This window comes from Ictidomys tridecemlineatus, chromosome 1 (assembly GCF_052094955.1).
Source record: "Ictidomys tridecemlineatus isolate mIctTri1 chromosome 1, mIctTri1.hap1, whole genome shotgun sequence".
NCBI lineage: Eukaryota > Metazoa > Chordata > Mammalia > Rodentia > Sciuridae > Ictidomys > Ictidomys tridecemlineatus.
Genome location: NC_135477.1, coordinates 30,059,104 through 30,073,431, shown reverse-complemented (window position 1 = coordinate 30,073,431; position 14,328 = coordinate 30,059,104). Strand labels below are relative to the sequence as shown.

Below are 14,328 nucleotides of genomic sequence, written 5' to 3'. Positions count from 1 at the left end.
ACATGCGCAGGCTCCTGCTCACCCTCTTTACAGTCGTGTCCGTTCTCATGCAGCCGGTAGCCGCTCCTGCACCTGCACAAGTAGCTCCCAAACGTGTTGACACACTCATGCTGGCAGCCACCATTGTCCTTGGCGCACTCGTCCTTGTCTGGGGAGGTCAAGGGACTCTCCTAAGAGGAGCAGCCAACTTGGGAACGTCCCTGTGGTTCAGAACCTGCCCAAAGTGGCCTCCTCCAGGGGCCTCCCTGATGGACCACCCCTGCTTTTCTCCTGATGTGGAGTCTCAGATTTGGGTGTCACTTGGCTTTTGTTTGGGAGGGTTGCAGCCACCACCCAACAAATGCCCAGACTTGCAGGGAGCCACCGCAGCTAGAAGAGGCCAAGGAGGATTGTCTCCAGGGCCGACTCCTTGATCTCAGATTGCTGGCTGCAGAACTCTAAGAGGATACGGTTCTGTTGTTCTAAGCCACCCAGGTGTGGTAGTTGGTTATGGCAGCCGTAAGAAGCGTAGCCACTGATACCAAACCAAACCAGACAGAACCTCTAGGTGCAGGCCCGTTACTGCCAAGGCAAAGGGCCCAAGAGAGAAGAGAGGGAGTAGGAGACAGGAGGTGCCCAGGACCCCCGGGAGGCTGAGGGCCTGTAAAGCCACCTCACGCCCAGTCCCTGGCCTCACCTCCAAACCCACACACCTGAGAAGAAGTGGGCCCTGAAGCCGCGTTTGGAGACGGTGTTGTCAGACTTGAACTCCACGCGCATGTTGTTGCTCTGCGAGGTGATGACCTCGGGTGTCTCTGAGCCACAGAACTTGCCATGCAGCCTGGCGTCAGGGGACAGGCCACTGCGTACCTCCACAAAGTCATACTTGCAGACCTACAGGGAGCAAGGTGCAGAACAGCCTGTTATGCCCGTGTCCCCACCCCAGGCCTCTTTCTGAGAGCTGCACTTTGTCATGGAGCCTAATGGGCTCAGCCCACCCCAGGGGAGGTTCCCCTTGACTCTCTGTGTCAGCACTAGAGGGAGTCCCAGAGGGCAATGATGGGGACTTGGCTTTCCAGCTGAGGCTCTTGTGCCTGGCACCATAGTTTATGGCTAACTGTAGCCTGATTTCTACTTATTTTGTATATTGGGCTTCTACATGAGAGTTTGCTTAAAGAAAGGCCCCCACTGCTAGAGAAGGAGAAGGAGGAGGAGGAGAGGAGGACACAATCCAACTCCATCATATTCCCACGGAGAGAAACTAAAGCTCAGAAGGGGAAAGACATTTTTCTGAAGTCACACAGCTAGCCAGTGGTGGAGCCAGGACTGGAATGGCTCATGTTACCTGCTGTAGCAATGACTTTTCTCAAAAGCAACTTCACTGCTGAATGGTCTGAACAATTACTTTTGAGGGTTTATTTTTCCCATGCAGCATTTACTTGGTGGTGAACCCCTCATTGGCACCTGAGTCTTTGTGTATCAGGGTCATTAGCATTGGGGTCTCTTCTGAGTACCCCAAAGGGCTGACTAGGTGACAACCTGGCTGGCACTATTAGGGTGAGAATCCCAGCTTGGTTGGGGCAGGGGGAACAAGGAAAAGGATTTGTGTGCCCCCAGTGTCCCTCCAGTTCCAGGTGCAGACAGGGAGCATTTCCAACAAGCTCTCTGATTCAGGACGCTGCCTGGGCCTCGCCTGACTTGGTCATCCAAGACCACTCTCAAGAGAGGGAAGAGGTCCTCTCTAGCATCCTTGTGTCTAAGTGGTCCTCAGCCCCTCTGTTATCCACAAATGAACACCAACCCCCACATTTGCACTCCAGTGTTCAGACCTGTCTTGATTACCCCAAACCCCGACACCTGCCTCCTTCATGCTTGTCCCCCTTCTCCTTGGATTTATCAATGACAAGAGGACCTGAGGCACTATTCACAGAGGATGGGCAGCCACACTGCTGGATAATGCGCCCCAGGATTCTATGACTCTGAAAGCAGCAGCTCCAACACCAGCCACCTCCCTGCCTGCGGGGCCCCTCCCCGGTGCCCAGCTCCGAGTCACTTCTCAACACAGTCCCGCATCAGTGAGCGCAGAGACATACATCATTGCCTTCCAGTTCAAACACTTCAAACTGCAGGGAGATGCGGTACTGAACAGGGGCCACCACCTGCCAGACACAGTTTTTATTTGTGGGATACTCCTTGGGCCACCCAGGGCTGGTGATGGTTCCGTTCAGCTTGGTAATGAAACCGCCACAGGCCACTGCACGAGGGAAGCAGAAACAAGATTCATTTGGTTTTAGTTCCAAGTGACTGCAGTTTCCCCCAGGCAGCAATAAGCCCTGCTGTTCTTCAGTAATAATGAAAAAAGTTAGGCAATCTGAACTGATGAATGTAGTGTCCTTTTTTTCTAACCTAATTGCTTCGACTGAGGATTTGGAGGGACAGAACTGAGAAGAGTCTTTACTGCTTTTAAAAATGACAGCCAGGCATTTGACCTGTGGTCAGCACAGGTGGGGGTTCCACATAACTTGGAGCAAAGGACAAATAGAAGTGTTTGCGTCAAGCTGTTCACCACACCTGGATTGCATTAGCAAGCTGATTCACACAGGTGGGCAAGGTGCACAGACCCCGGCCAGGGAGAAAAGGGACGGAGGAAAGAAGCTATTAGTCCACAGCCAGCCTGCTGCCCCATCTCTGCCCCATCTCTCCTAAAACTTGCCCCCCTCCCCTGCCATTCCAGCTTGGGAGGACCAGCACCCACCTTCACATGTCTTCTTGTCCGTGGCCAGCTCATAGCCGGGGTCGCAGGCGCACTTGTAGCTGCCCAGTGTGTTCACACAGCGCTGCTCGCACCCACCGTGCTCAGGCCTGGAGCATTCATCCACCTCTGCTGGGGAGGAAGGCACCCCGCTAAAATCATCACACAGCCACCTGGCCGACTCCCCGCCCTTCACATCCCAGGGACCCCAGCTGGAGTCTTCCAAGAACCAGTGCAGTCCTGCTGACCACCTCCAAGGAGCCCTGTGTCCACGTTTGAACTGCTGGTAGCTGTAATTTGGGTGGGATCCTGACAACCCAAGCAGGAGCACCTGGTCAGCCAGCGTGGGGCTCCTCCTGGGGAGCCCACTCCTGGACAATCAGATTCTACAAGGTGTCCAGGGAGCAGTGTGCATGTGTGTGATTTTTAAGTCTCACAGGGTTCCATACCATTTAAATGCCATGGAATGGAGGATTCCCACCCCCTAATATAGAACTTCTCAGAGACAGTCACAAAAAGGGAACAATGAAAGGACACTTTTCTAGATGAAGATGTGTAAGTACTAGAGACATTAAAAGTGAAATCTGTCATTCAGCTTTCTTATAGATATAGCCTCAATAAATATATGTAGGGAGATCTGAAAGATTATAAAAAACACTGGGCTTCTCATTGCTCCCGGAAGAAACTGCATGGAGAAGCCAGGGGGAGAAAGGGTTGGGGAGCCCCGAGGGATTCAGCACCCACAAGCTCCTAGGGGTGAGTTTGGACAATTAAATTTCAGGAAGTGGGATACCATGAGTGCCATGCAGAAGAGCACAGGAGCCATTGGAGGCTCCTCCCCCCACGCCAGCCCAGGCACCACTGAAGACAAGACAAATCCTAGCAACTGGCATCTCCAAAGAGCATTAGGAATAAAAGGAAAAATATTTCTGCATTGCCGAGCCCTGGAACATCTAGCCCTGAAAAAAATGCTTGCGGGCTGCAGTCCACAGAGGTAGAGGAGTCTAGCCGAGGGACAACAAAACACTGAAAATAGAAAGTCCAGCCTGGAAAGAGGAAAGGGTAGAGCGGGGCAGGAAGGAGAGTATTGTTCCATAACACCACGGAAGACAAGAAGAGCGTGGACGTGGAGTTGTTCCCCAAACTGTGAAGAAGACATGACACTTGTAATGACAGAAATCAGGACATCTAAGAAAGACACCCAGTCTCCCACCGCAGGCAGGGGTCCTTCTCCTAACAGTCCCAATGGATGGCTTTCTAGATCCTGCTTGAAAAGTCCAGGGCAGGGCTCTGGCTACTTCTCGAAGGTGTTTCTTGGATTGTCTGACTCCATGCAAGTCCCAACCCAATGGCCCTGCAAAGACACAAGTCCTCCAGCCTCATCCCACCCTCTCCACTGTGCTTTCCCTATTTGATGAGCCTGAGAGTGCCGATCTCCCCTTTCTGGGCTGCACCAATCTCTCACCAGCCTGGATGGCATGTAAACATCCCACTGCTTCACACAGTCGCTAGTAAACTCAGGTACCCCTCAGGGTGGGGTGTTCTTGGGCTCAGCAGTGGCCAGTTAGGGGCCACTGGGATTAAAGATGGCCCAGGCAGGGAGTTGAAATTATCCATGGCCTCCAATAAATTTAATATTGAGTACTTTGAAATAGTAACCATCAGGCAATTGTTTTTTCCTCACCTTACAATAGGAAAAGCCCTTTCTTAGACATCAGCTAGAAAATATAGAAAGAAGAGAACAGATAACAAGAAGCAGTGGACGGAACCCAGGCCTTCAAGTGAGACAAGCCAGGCTGGGTCCACCAAGGGCTCTTCCCCACCCGATTGCAAACTGGGTGACCACTGGGATTTAACCCCTCTGAGCCTCCCTCCTGTGCAGGAGCAGGAGAAGAACGGTCCTTGCTTTGAGGGGGTAATTGGAAATGATGCCCATGAAGTACCCAGCGTACGGGGCGCAGGGGGATCACTACAGACAACAGTGGAGTGGCTGCTGAAATTCAGTGGGTAGAGACACACATCGATGGGGGAGTGGAAGGAGAAAACTACCTGGCCACACCTGAACCAGGTGAGTGGAGCAGTGCAGGCCTGAGGAGGGGAAGGAGCCAAGGTGTGTGTGGGGGCGCAGAATGATGGAAAATACATCAAGGATGGACCAGTGGAGGAAGACCAAATGGGCAGGAGGAATGCACAGCAGACGCTAAAAAATGGGTGAAGGGCAGAAGGAAACCAAGGAGTGTCTGTCAGAGTAGATGAAGACAAACAAAGGCCCAAGGCAGGGACAGGAGGAATTCTGATGCCAGAAGATACAGTGGCGGTGGGCAGAACACAGAACCATGGATAAGTTTCTCGTTGCCATCTTAGCCAGGTGCAGGAGGGAGTCCAGGACTTAAGCCTAAAGCAAAGGAAATGCAATTCCTGCAAAGACTGGAAGGGTAAGGCATTGAGCCGGCCAGGGGGAGAAAGGGCGGCCTTTTCAAGAGTGGTGGTGGTGGCATCTCACCACTTCATGGATGTACAAAAGTGTCTCAGGGCCCTGCTGTCAGCGGGAGCCTGGTTGTCTGCATCACCTCTGCGATGCCACAAAGTAGCATCTGCTCCAAGTCCACTGGCTCCTGCTTGCTCTGGGCTGTTGTGGCCGAGGCCAACCAGCCAGGGAGAGCACAGAGGTAGGTAGGAGAAGAAGCTGGAGCTAGGACTCTGCTCAGTATGGTGAGTTCTGGCTTCTTTCTATGCTCTGGGTGGAATAAGTAGATGGAGCCATTCTGTGGCGAAGAGATGGTTTAGGCAGGATCCCAAAAAAATGTTTTCAGAGAGAGTTGGGGAAAGGAGCGAGAGAACTTTTGAGGAAATGCCTTGAAGGAAGCCAGTCCCCACCACTAGACACCCAGCATTGCCCATCTGCACTGGACAGTGGAACATGGGGCTCAATGGAATCCTTGCATTCCTCATGGAGGGGGCGTGGGACCAACTGGCCCACCCAACCCCTGAAAGCCACTGCCATCTCCCAAAGCAACAGAAGCCCAAGGTGCTCTGCTGGATGCCCAGCCAGCAGGCCCTCAGAGGGGCTGCCATCTGGCATCAAGAGATGAAGGCTGAGGCCAACTGGCACCCCGGCCAGTGTCATGGGCCAGCTGGGCCCTGGGCAGAGCCTGCTGCCAACTGGCACCAAGGCAAGAGCCTCTTCTCGCTCCAGCTCTCCTGCAGGCCTTGTAGTTACACTTCCAGTTTCTTTCACTGGCTCAGTCCTGCCACACGAGCTGGTCTGGCTGGGAGAAGGCTGGGCTGAGGAAGCTGGTCATTATGATTCCTGTTCTCTTTCTTGCTGTCCCCAGGATGCCTCATAAAGAGAAAAAGAATAACCCCACATCTCGTGTGTGGCACTCAGCCTATAAAATGCCTCCACAGACACCGTTTCACAGGGGCTTCACAGAAATTGGTTAGAGAAAAGGGGCAGATATCCTCCTCCCTACTCTACAAAGGGGACAACTGAGGCTTCAGTGAGGACACATGGCTGCCTGCTTGGGTGATATGGTTAGAAGAGGGTTCTTCAGACACCCAGATCCTTCATGTAAAACCTGGAAGAGAGTCTAAAAAGCAGGCAGAAGGGAGAAGGGAAGAGGGACTAGGATCTCTGGACTGGCAGGGCCAGGAGCCCAGGAGAGGTGGAGAGACAGAGAAGCAGCCTCCCTGGGCGGGAGTAGCTGGGCAGCTCAGGAAGTGCTGGCACTTATTAAGGGGTCTCCACTGCAGAGGACAGGCTGTCTCTACGCGGACTGCAGGAATGCTACTGGGCACCAATCAGAATGCACTGAGCAACATCCATGTTCTCCTCCTAGGGTGTGGTCTGCAGGACACCAGGGGCCCCCGGGAACAGACAAGGAAGACCCACCATTCACAGGAGGCTTGGAAGCCCACCCTGGGGCCAAGTATGCTGGGGCTGCTTCCACCAAGACCCTACAGAGAAGCAGGTCCCCAAGGAAACAAGGAGGTTTGTTCCCAGAGCATCTCCTACTCTGTTCCCCCCACACTCCCCCAGGGGAAGGCATGGGGGCTGGGGGCTGACGCTTCAGGAGCTGAAGTCCTGGGTTGCCTCTGGCCCACACTAAGGAGTGCCAGGCAGTACCCTAGGAAGAGTTTGATCTGGGAAGTCACACTGTGTTGGGCTCCTCCATCTGCCACTTTCCTGGCTGATCCTGAGCAGCCCTATTCAGTGCTGATCAAATGTAACCCAAATCTAACTCAGGGGCTATTTGGGGAATTCAGTGACATCAAGCAAATCAAGTACCTAACACAGCTCTGGCACACAGTAGGTGTTCAACTGATGATCACTTCTATATAAATATTTGTTATTATGGATGTTTGGCTTCCCTCAAGTGTGGTTTGACCTTGTCAGCTTGCTAAATCAAATTTCCAAGTACAGACCCACTGGCCCTGCAGAGGCTAAGGCTGAGCCTGCTCCGGATCAGTTGGGGGCTCCACGGGACCCTACACGCAGCTCTGAAATGGGTCGCTGCCTCCTCCCTGCAAGGAGTCTGGTTTGGTGCTGAGGTGCCATATGGGTTTTATGATTCTAACACTGGGGGAGCAATATTTCTTCCTGTGACTAAAAGGGGAAGCGAAACACTAATTCATACCCTTGAAAAAATTGGCCGCAAACCCCGCCTTGTTGATGGAACCATCGGACACAAACTTCATCCACAGTCTGTTGGAGCTTGATTTCACATCCTCGGGCTTCTCATAGCCACAGAAGTGGCCAATCAGGGCGCTGTCTTCCGTGGGGCCATCCCGGATCTCCAGGTAGTCATAGGCGCAGCTGTCGTGCCTTTCGATCTAAAGGGAGAAACAGAGACAGTGTGGAAGGTGGCAGATGGCAGGGCTTCCTGGTATCCCACTTGAGAATGAAGCCTAGACTTCACCCTCACGAGCTAACCCAGCCAGCGTGTCCTAAACTTCTCCAAACTGTTTCCTACAGAAGTCAAGGGTGAATCAAGCTGAGAAGAGAATAAGAGAAACAGGGAAGAAGGATTCTACAAATCTGCCCTGGATTCCGACCTGGGGCCCTCAGCCTGCCCACAGCAGCCTGCAGAAAGGAGGTGAGGCAAATTTCAAAACCGACAAAAGTTTTGATATCAGATGTCCAGGCACAACTCACAAGGGGCTTGAAATGGCTTCTTGGGTTCCCGTTTGTAACATGAAGACGTATCTTTACAGAGTGCTTTTCCAACAAAAGTTGCCACTTACTGCCTCCCAGGTAAGACAATTCGAGTGCCCTTACCTCGAAAGCTTGGAAGGTAAGTCCCACGTGGAACCCCTCAGAAACCGTGATCCTCCACACACATTCCTTGGAAGGCCTGTAGTCATCTGGGTAGTTGGGAGATTGAATCTGGCCGGCATCTTTGTTAATGTCTCCTCCACAGGTAGCTTTAGAAAGAGTGTGGGAGGAAGGAGGTCAGAGGAAGGCAGGAGGCCGCTTGTCACCAGTAGGTGGCTCCACGCACCAACGTTTTCATCTGCATCCAACAAAGACTGCCTCAGAAAGGCACAAATGCATCTGGATTTTTTTCATATGAAGAAAATAACCATATGGAGCCTTCCCGGGGCATCAAATTCACCTGGAAGATCACTCCAACTGTGGATGTCAGAGCCACACCCCCAGAGGTTCTGATTTGAGTGGCTCTGGGGAGCGCTGTGCAGCAGCGGTGTCCTGGGGTGATTCTAACACACACTGACTGTGTGGGCACATGTATGCACGCTCACACACTCACACAGACAAGAATGTTATTGTTATTATTAGTGTTGTTATTATTCTACGGAAAAACCCCTCCAGCCTCTCCAAAAGTATAATAATTTGAGGCCAACAGGAGCCTTCATAATTTTCTAGCAGTGTCCCTTTCCCAGCGCCCCCCCCCCCCAGGATGGGGCAGGTGGTGTGAGGAGTGAGCCAGAGAAGCTGGGCACATAGAAGCAGCATTACCCTCTCCTATAATCCCAGCGGCTTGGGAGGCCGAGGCAGGAGGATCACAAGCTCAAAGCCAGCCTCAGCAAAAGCAAGGCACTAAGCAACTCAGTGAGACCTTAAATAAAAAATAGGCTCTAAATACAAAATAGGGCTGGGGATGTGGCTCAGTGGTCAAGTGCTTCAAGTTCAATCCCCAGTACCAAAAAAAAAAAAGAAGAAGAAACAGAATTACTTTCTATGGCAGCGCTTTTAAGAGGTGCAGTTTCTTCCCTGATGTTGCTAGAGTTTTCTTTTCACAAGTGAAACAAACAGAGACCCAGAGAGATCAGGTTCTTTGCTCAGGCTCACACAGCTATTCAGAGGCCACTGCTCTATAACCCTGACACTATCCCTGTGTGGGTAAAACACTCCCTGGATGGTGCGGAAGGAGGTTTCAGCAGGCTGGTGACAGGTAGATGCCTCGGGTTCTGAGGGGAGCACAGCTGCTCTCTGCTTTCCAGCGGTGGCAGAGGCAGCCCTGCAATCCTCAGTATGCACCCGCGGGCCCCAGGCTCTGGCAAGCTGCCATGCATCCCCGGGGTGGGAGAGGGATAGCAGCCTGTGTGGGAAGGACAGCAGCCACCTGAGTGGCAAGAACAAACCTTCATACACTGCGAAGAAGCCTTTGCCCAGGATGTTGCTGCTGCTGCGGAACTCTACCCAGAGCCGGCTGTCGGTGGAGACCACGGGCTCTGGGACTTTATCGCCACAAAACCTACCTGAAAAGTGCAAAAGACCCAGTGAGGATACCCAGGGACGCCAAGAAGGTGCTCACTGCAGACTGACCATCATGGTCTTCCAAAGTGGATTGAAGTGAGCAATAACCCAACCAGTGACAGCTGATCTATAGCACACACAGGACGGACTGAATGTCTGGTGATCATTCTCCTGTGCCTCATGTGGAGAATTCCAGATTCTGATCACTCTAAGCACCCGGGGGTACCACTGAGGCCCCTCCCCTGCCAAATGTGGCAGCTCTGCAGGTGTGTCGGAAGGGCGGTCAGGGAGTGAGACCTGCTTCTTTGCTGTTTCCTATTCTTTCATCCCCAAAGGCAGGGGACATTCTGCTTTCCCTGCCTCAAGAATGGAGGCCAGAGAAGACACAATAAAGAAAACAAATCCTGGCTTTTGAATCTCACAAGCCGAGTCACGATACAGAAGATGTGGAAGCCCGCACAGTGATTGAGTGCACATTTCCTCACCCTTGGAATCTTAGAAAGGTTCCTAGGAGGCAGGAGGGAATGGACCAGGAGCAAGGTTGGAGAGGGCACCATGCAATCCCTAAAAGGATCTGTACCACCCTGAGCTGAGACTGTATGGAAAAGGACAATAGAAACCTCAGGCAGGTTTCAGGATCTGGGAGAAGCAGAAAATTGCATCATCAGTCCTTGGCCAGAGTCTGAGGAGCAACAGGACCCTAAGATTTCCCTGCCCCTTGTGGGGTCAGAGCAGAAGTGTCTACATGGTTCTGCAAGACACTTGGCCATGAGACAGGAATGCAGAGCTCCTCCGCGGAGCATGGTATAGCTCAGCAACACAATTCTAGGCTGCTGTGGGGCTACAGAAGCAACTTTCTCACAGTCCACAGAATTTGAGGAGGCAGAGAATGTCTCCCTAGCTTGGAGGGAGATGTGGACGTGGTACCATTCTGAACTGCCCTAGTATTGAGGCAAAGAGGAGACTCGGTAGCCACTTATCTGACCAGAGCACTGACGAGTTGGAGATGAGGACATCCCAGCAAAGCCAGTCAGGATGGCAATATGGAGGCTCCCTGCCATGCCTTGGCACAAAGCATGCCCCCAACCCAGGGGAAGAAAACACAAGTTGAATGAAATCAAGTTCCTAATACCTGATAGAAAAAGGGTTCATAATAGATAGATATTTTTGTTCTTGAAAAAAAAAATCCCAATATTTCTTAGATACTTGTATATGTGGTCTGAAATCTGGACCCTCTATGGAGAATGCCTTCCTAGTACTTCCTAGTACATGGTGATCCATGGTCATGGGCAGGGATGGGGTGGGGCAGGAATGGATTGAGTCTCACTGGTCAGAACACAAAGCAACCAGGGTCCATGGGGACCGGAAGTTCATGGTTCTGCCAGGCACCTATTGTGCACAGTCCTCAAAGAATTTATTTAGCTTTGGGGACAGGAGTAGTGGGGAGACTCCAACAAATATGGTGTTCTTTGGAGGATGATGGAAATATTCTAAAATTGATTGTGTGCCTCTGTGAACATACTAGACACCACTGAATTTAAATGGTGAACTTCACAGATTGTAAATTTTCTCTCAACTCTTTTATCTAAAGTTCATTTAACAGATCTTTAGTGCACACTCGCTGTCAATGCCACATCAGGCACGGGGCAGACCACTTGAAGCTGTACTTCTGCTTTACCTTCCTGAGAAAGAGGGGAGCAGCGAGACTGGGGGGGAGTCTAGATGTCATGACGGGCATTTCTTAGTGGTCAACTGTGGTTTGTATTCTTTGGGGAGAGATGGGATAGAGAGCCGCTAATCTCTGCTTCCTTTTGATTCTGGGCACCTGTAGACTTTTGGATTTGGTAAGCTTAATATTCAGAGAGATGAGATGAAACCGCTGCAGAGACTTTGGCAAGAAAAAAAATCCCTCAGAAGCCTATAAATTTTCGGTAATTGTTCCTCTGGCGTGGCCAATTAGTTTCGATTAGTTTTTGGAAAAAGACACATACCAGCGCTCGCCAGCGGGGAGACAGCGCGCTGAACAGCAGTTAGACAATGCCAGTCCACAAAGGGAATTCCTTCTTTGCCTAGCCCGAGTTTCAAGTCCAAGTTCCTGCTTTTAAAACCCCAGCTGTCACAGTCAATGGGGACTATTTCCAAAAGAAAAAGGGACACTGGCTGCCTCACTGCCCGAGGACCTAACCGGATAAGAACCACCCACCAGCCTAGGGTCAGAGGATCAGCAGCCTCTGCTCTGGACCCTGGAGAAGGGAGGAACTGCAGCTGAGTATATTTGCAGCCTCTGCAAAGCCAGACTTGACCGGATAGATTAAAAATCTAAGTGCTCTCCCCCAGTTGCTTTTTCATTCTTAACTGGACCCCATTATCTGGCCCCTAGAGTAACACCCCAGCATTCTCAGCTTTACCACAGTGGCTCTCAGAAAAGTCCCTTTGTCGCTGACCATGTCCATGCCAGCCACCGTCCTAGGCACTTCATGTGGCTTTATCTCACTTCATTCCCGATACTCCCTGACCTCAGTGCTATTGCTAACCCATTTCATAGGGGAAAAAATTGAGGATCAGAGAACTTTTCTCAAAGCTGGAAGTGGAAACAGAATTTGTACCTCGTCGTCTGAGATCTGGCCTTTCATCATCGATATTACCTCCTTCATCATCACCACCATCAAAAGGAACTTGGGTGAAATTCTGAACACTGCACAATTTTGGATAGATAGACTTGGACTCTGCTCTCTAGGAATGTAAGCACCATGTCCATTTCCCATATTGGAAACAGCCGAGTTCCTCCAAATGAAGGTCAAAGCCTCACACCAGGAAGCAAGTCTAGTGAAACAGCGGTCTTGGCTGCTGGCCTCACTCTATCATTCCTGTTGGTTCGGAAAGCTGCTCCGGCTTAGGGCACTCCACAACAGGGAGGCCACATGACACTGATGGCCAGACTGGCCTTTCTGAACTTTCCTCCCCATTTCAGGGAAAGGGGGCTTTTGTGTGTATGGTGGAGTTCCAGAATGCCCAAAACTAGGTACAAAAGTTCCCGGATCTGGAGGAGAAATTTAATAAGGATATCAATTACTGAAAATTATAGGCTTCTGAGGGATTTTTTCTTAGAGTAATTCCTCTAACAGAAATACACAAGAGGAACTCAGTTTCCAGGAAAGTGCTTAGAAATACTGGACAGGTTCTCCATGCAACATTGCCTCCTGTCTTCCAGCACAATCTTTTAAGTGGCCCCTGAAACTGAAAAACCAATTTGAGATCTGTACCCAGTTATGAAATGTTCTTCTTGTCCTTAATTTTCCCTTGAAATCACTATGTGAAAATCTGGGTCCCAAACAGCCTTCTTCCTGGGAGAATAAATAGGCTGGAGAGAAACTGGAATAGAGAAAAGGTATCAAATTCCTAAACTGAAATCTGGTTCCCGGATCTGGAGGAGGAGTTTAATAAGGATATCAAGAAGAGGAAATGCAGATGAGGACCACTACAAGTGGGCTCCATGGGGAGTCATAAAGGGTTCATTCATAAAAAGTTATGCGCGCATTATGCCTGGATTTTCACACACTGCCCTGGGAAAAAATGCAACGCACAGTTTTTCAGAGCAAGATGCATACTTTCACAATCCACCCTAATCCGCTCTCCCTCCTGCCAAAGGGGCATTGACCTGCCTCCTTCCAGTAGATTTCATGGCACTGACCCCTCCCAGGGACCAGCTCTGCTGACACGGTGCACTTGTTCCAAACACAAAAGTTCACTAACAACTGCATTTGGAAACATCACAGCGGGCCAAAGAGTTGGCAAAGGAGAACTGCCGCAGAGGAAGAATGGCGGTCACAGAAGCTGAGCACGCGCACACATACCATACCACATAGCACACACCACACACACACCACACACACATACACACACATACCACACACACACACTACACACACACTACACACACCACACACACATCACACACATACCACACACACACCACACATACCACACAGCATACCACACACACACACACACACCACACAGCATACCACACACACATCACATACCACACACATACACACACACCACACATACACTACACCACACAGCACACACCACACACACACCACACACTACATACCACACACTACACACACCACACCACACACAAACACACACTACACACACATATATATACACCACACACACACCATACCACACAGCACACACTATACACACACACCACACACACATACCATACCACACAGCACATACCACACACAAACATATACACCACACACCATACCACACAGCACACACACACCATACCACACAGCACACACCACACACACACATATACACCACACACACATACCATACCACACAGCACACACCACACACACACCATACCACACAGCACACAACACACACACACATACCATACCACTCAGCACACACCACACACACATATACACCATACTACACAGCACACACCATACACACACATATACACCATACTACACAGCACACACCACACACACACACATCACACCACACACACACGCACACCACACATACACACAATACCACACAGCACACACCACACACATACACACACCCCACACCCCACACACACATACACACACACCACACCCCACACACTCATACACACCACACACACACTATACCACACAGCACACAGCACACCACACACACCACATACCATATACATACCACATACACTGTACCACAAACCACATATACCAAACTACACACACACCACACCACACCACATACCACATACATATCACACACACACTAAACACACACCTCACACATATCACATACACCTCATCACACCCCACATACATACCACACACACACACTGTACCACATACCACAT

General features: G+C 50.8%; 1 protein-coding gene across 1 annotated transcript in view; it reads right to left on the bottom strand.

Annotated features, from left to right (window-relative positions):
• Positions 1–14,328, bottom strand: part of Tll2 (tolloid like 2) — a 119,282-nt gene that overhangs the window by 11,557 nt on the left and 93,397 nt on the right. The window contains exons 11-17 of the mRNA XM_005335281.4: positions 9,335–9,451; positions 8,010–8,155; positions 7,369–7,564; positions 2,735–2,860; positions 2,073–2,233; positions 693–873; positions 23–148 (exon numbers count right to left, since the gene is read on the bottom strand). Coding sequence (XP_005335338.2) covers positions 23–148; positions 693–873; positions 2,073–2,233; positions 2,735–2,860; positions 7,369–7,564; positions 8,010–8,155; positions 9,335–9,451 — 1,053 coding nt within the window. The remainder of the gene's footprint in view (positions 1–22; positions 149–692; positions 874–2,072; positions 2,234–2,734; positions 2,861–7,368; positions 7,565–8,009; positions 8,156–9,334; positions 9,452–14,328) is intronic.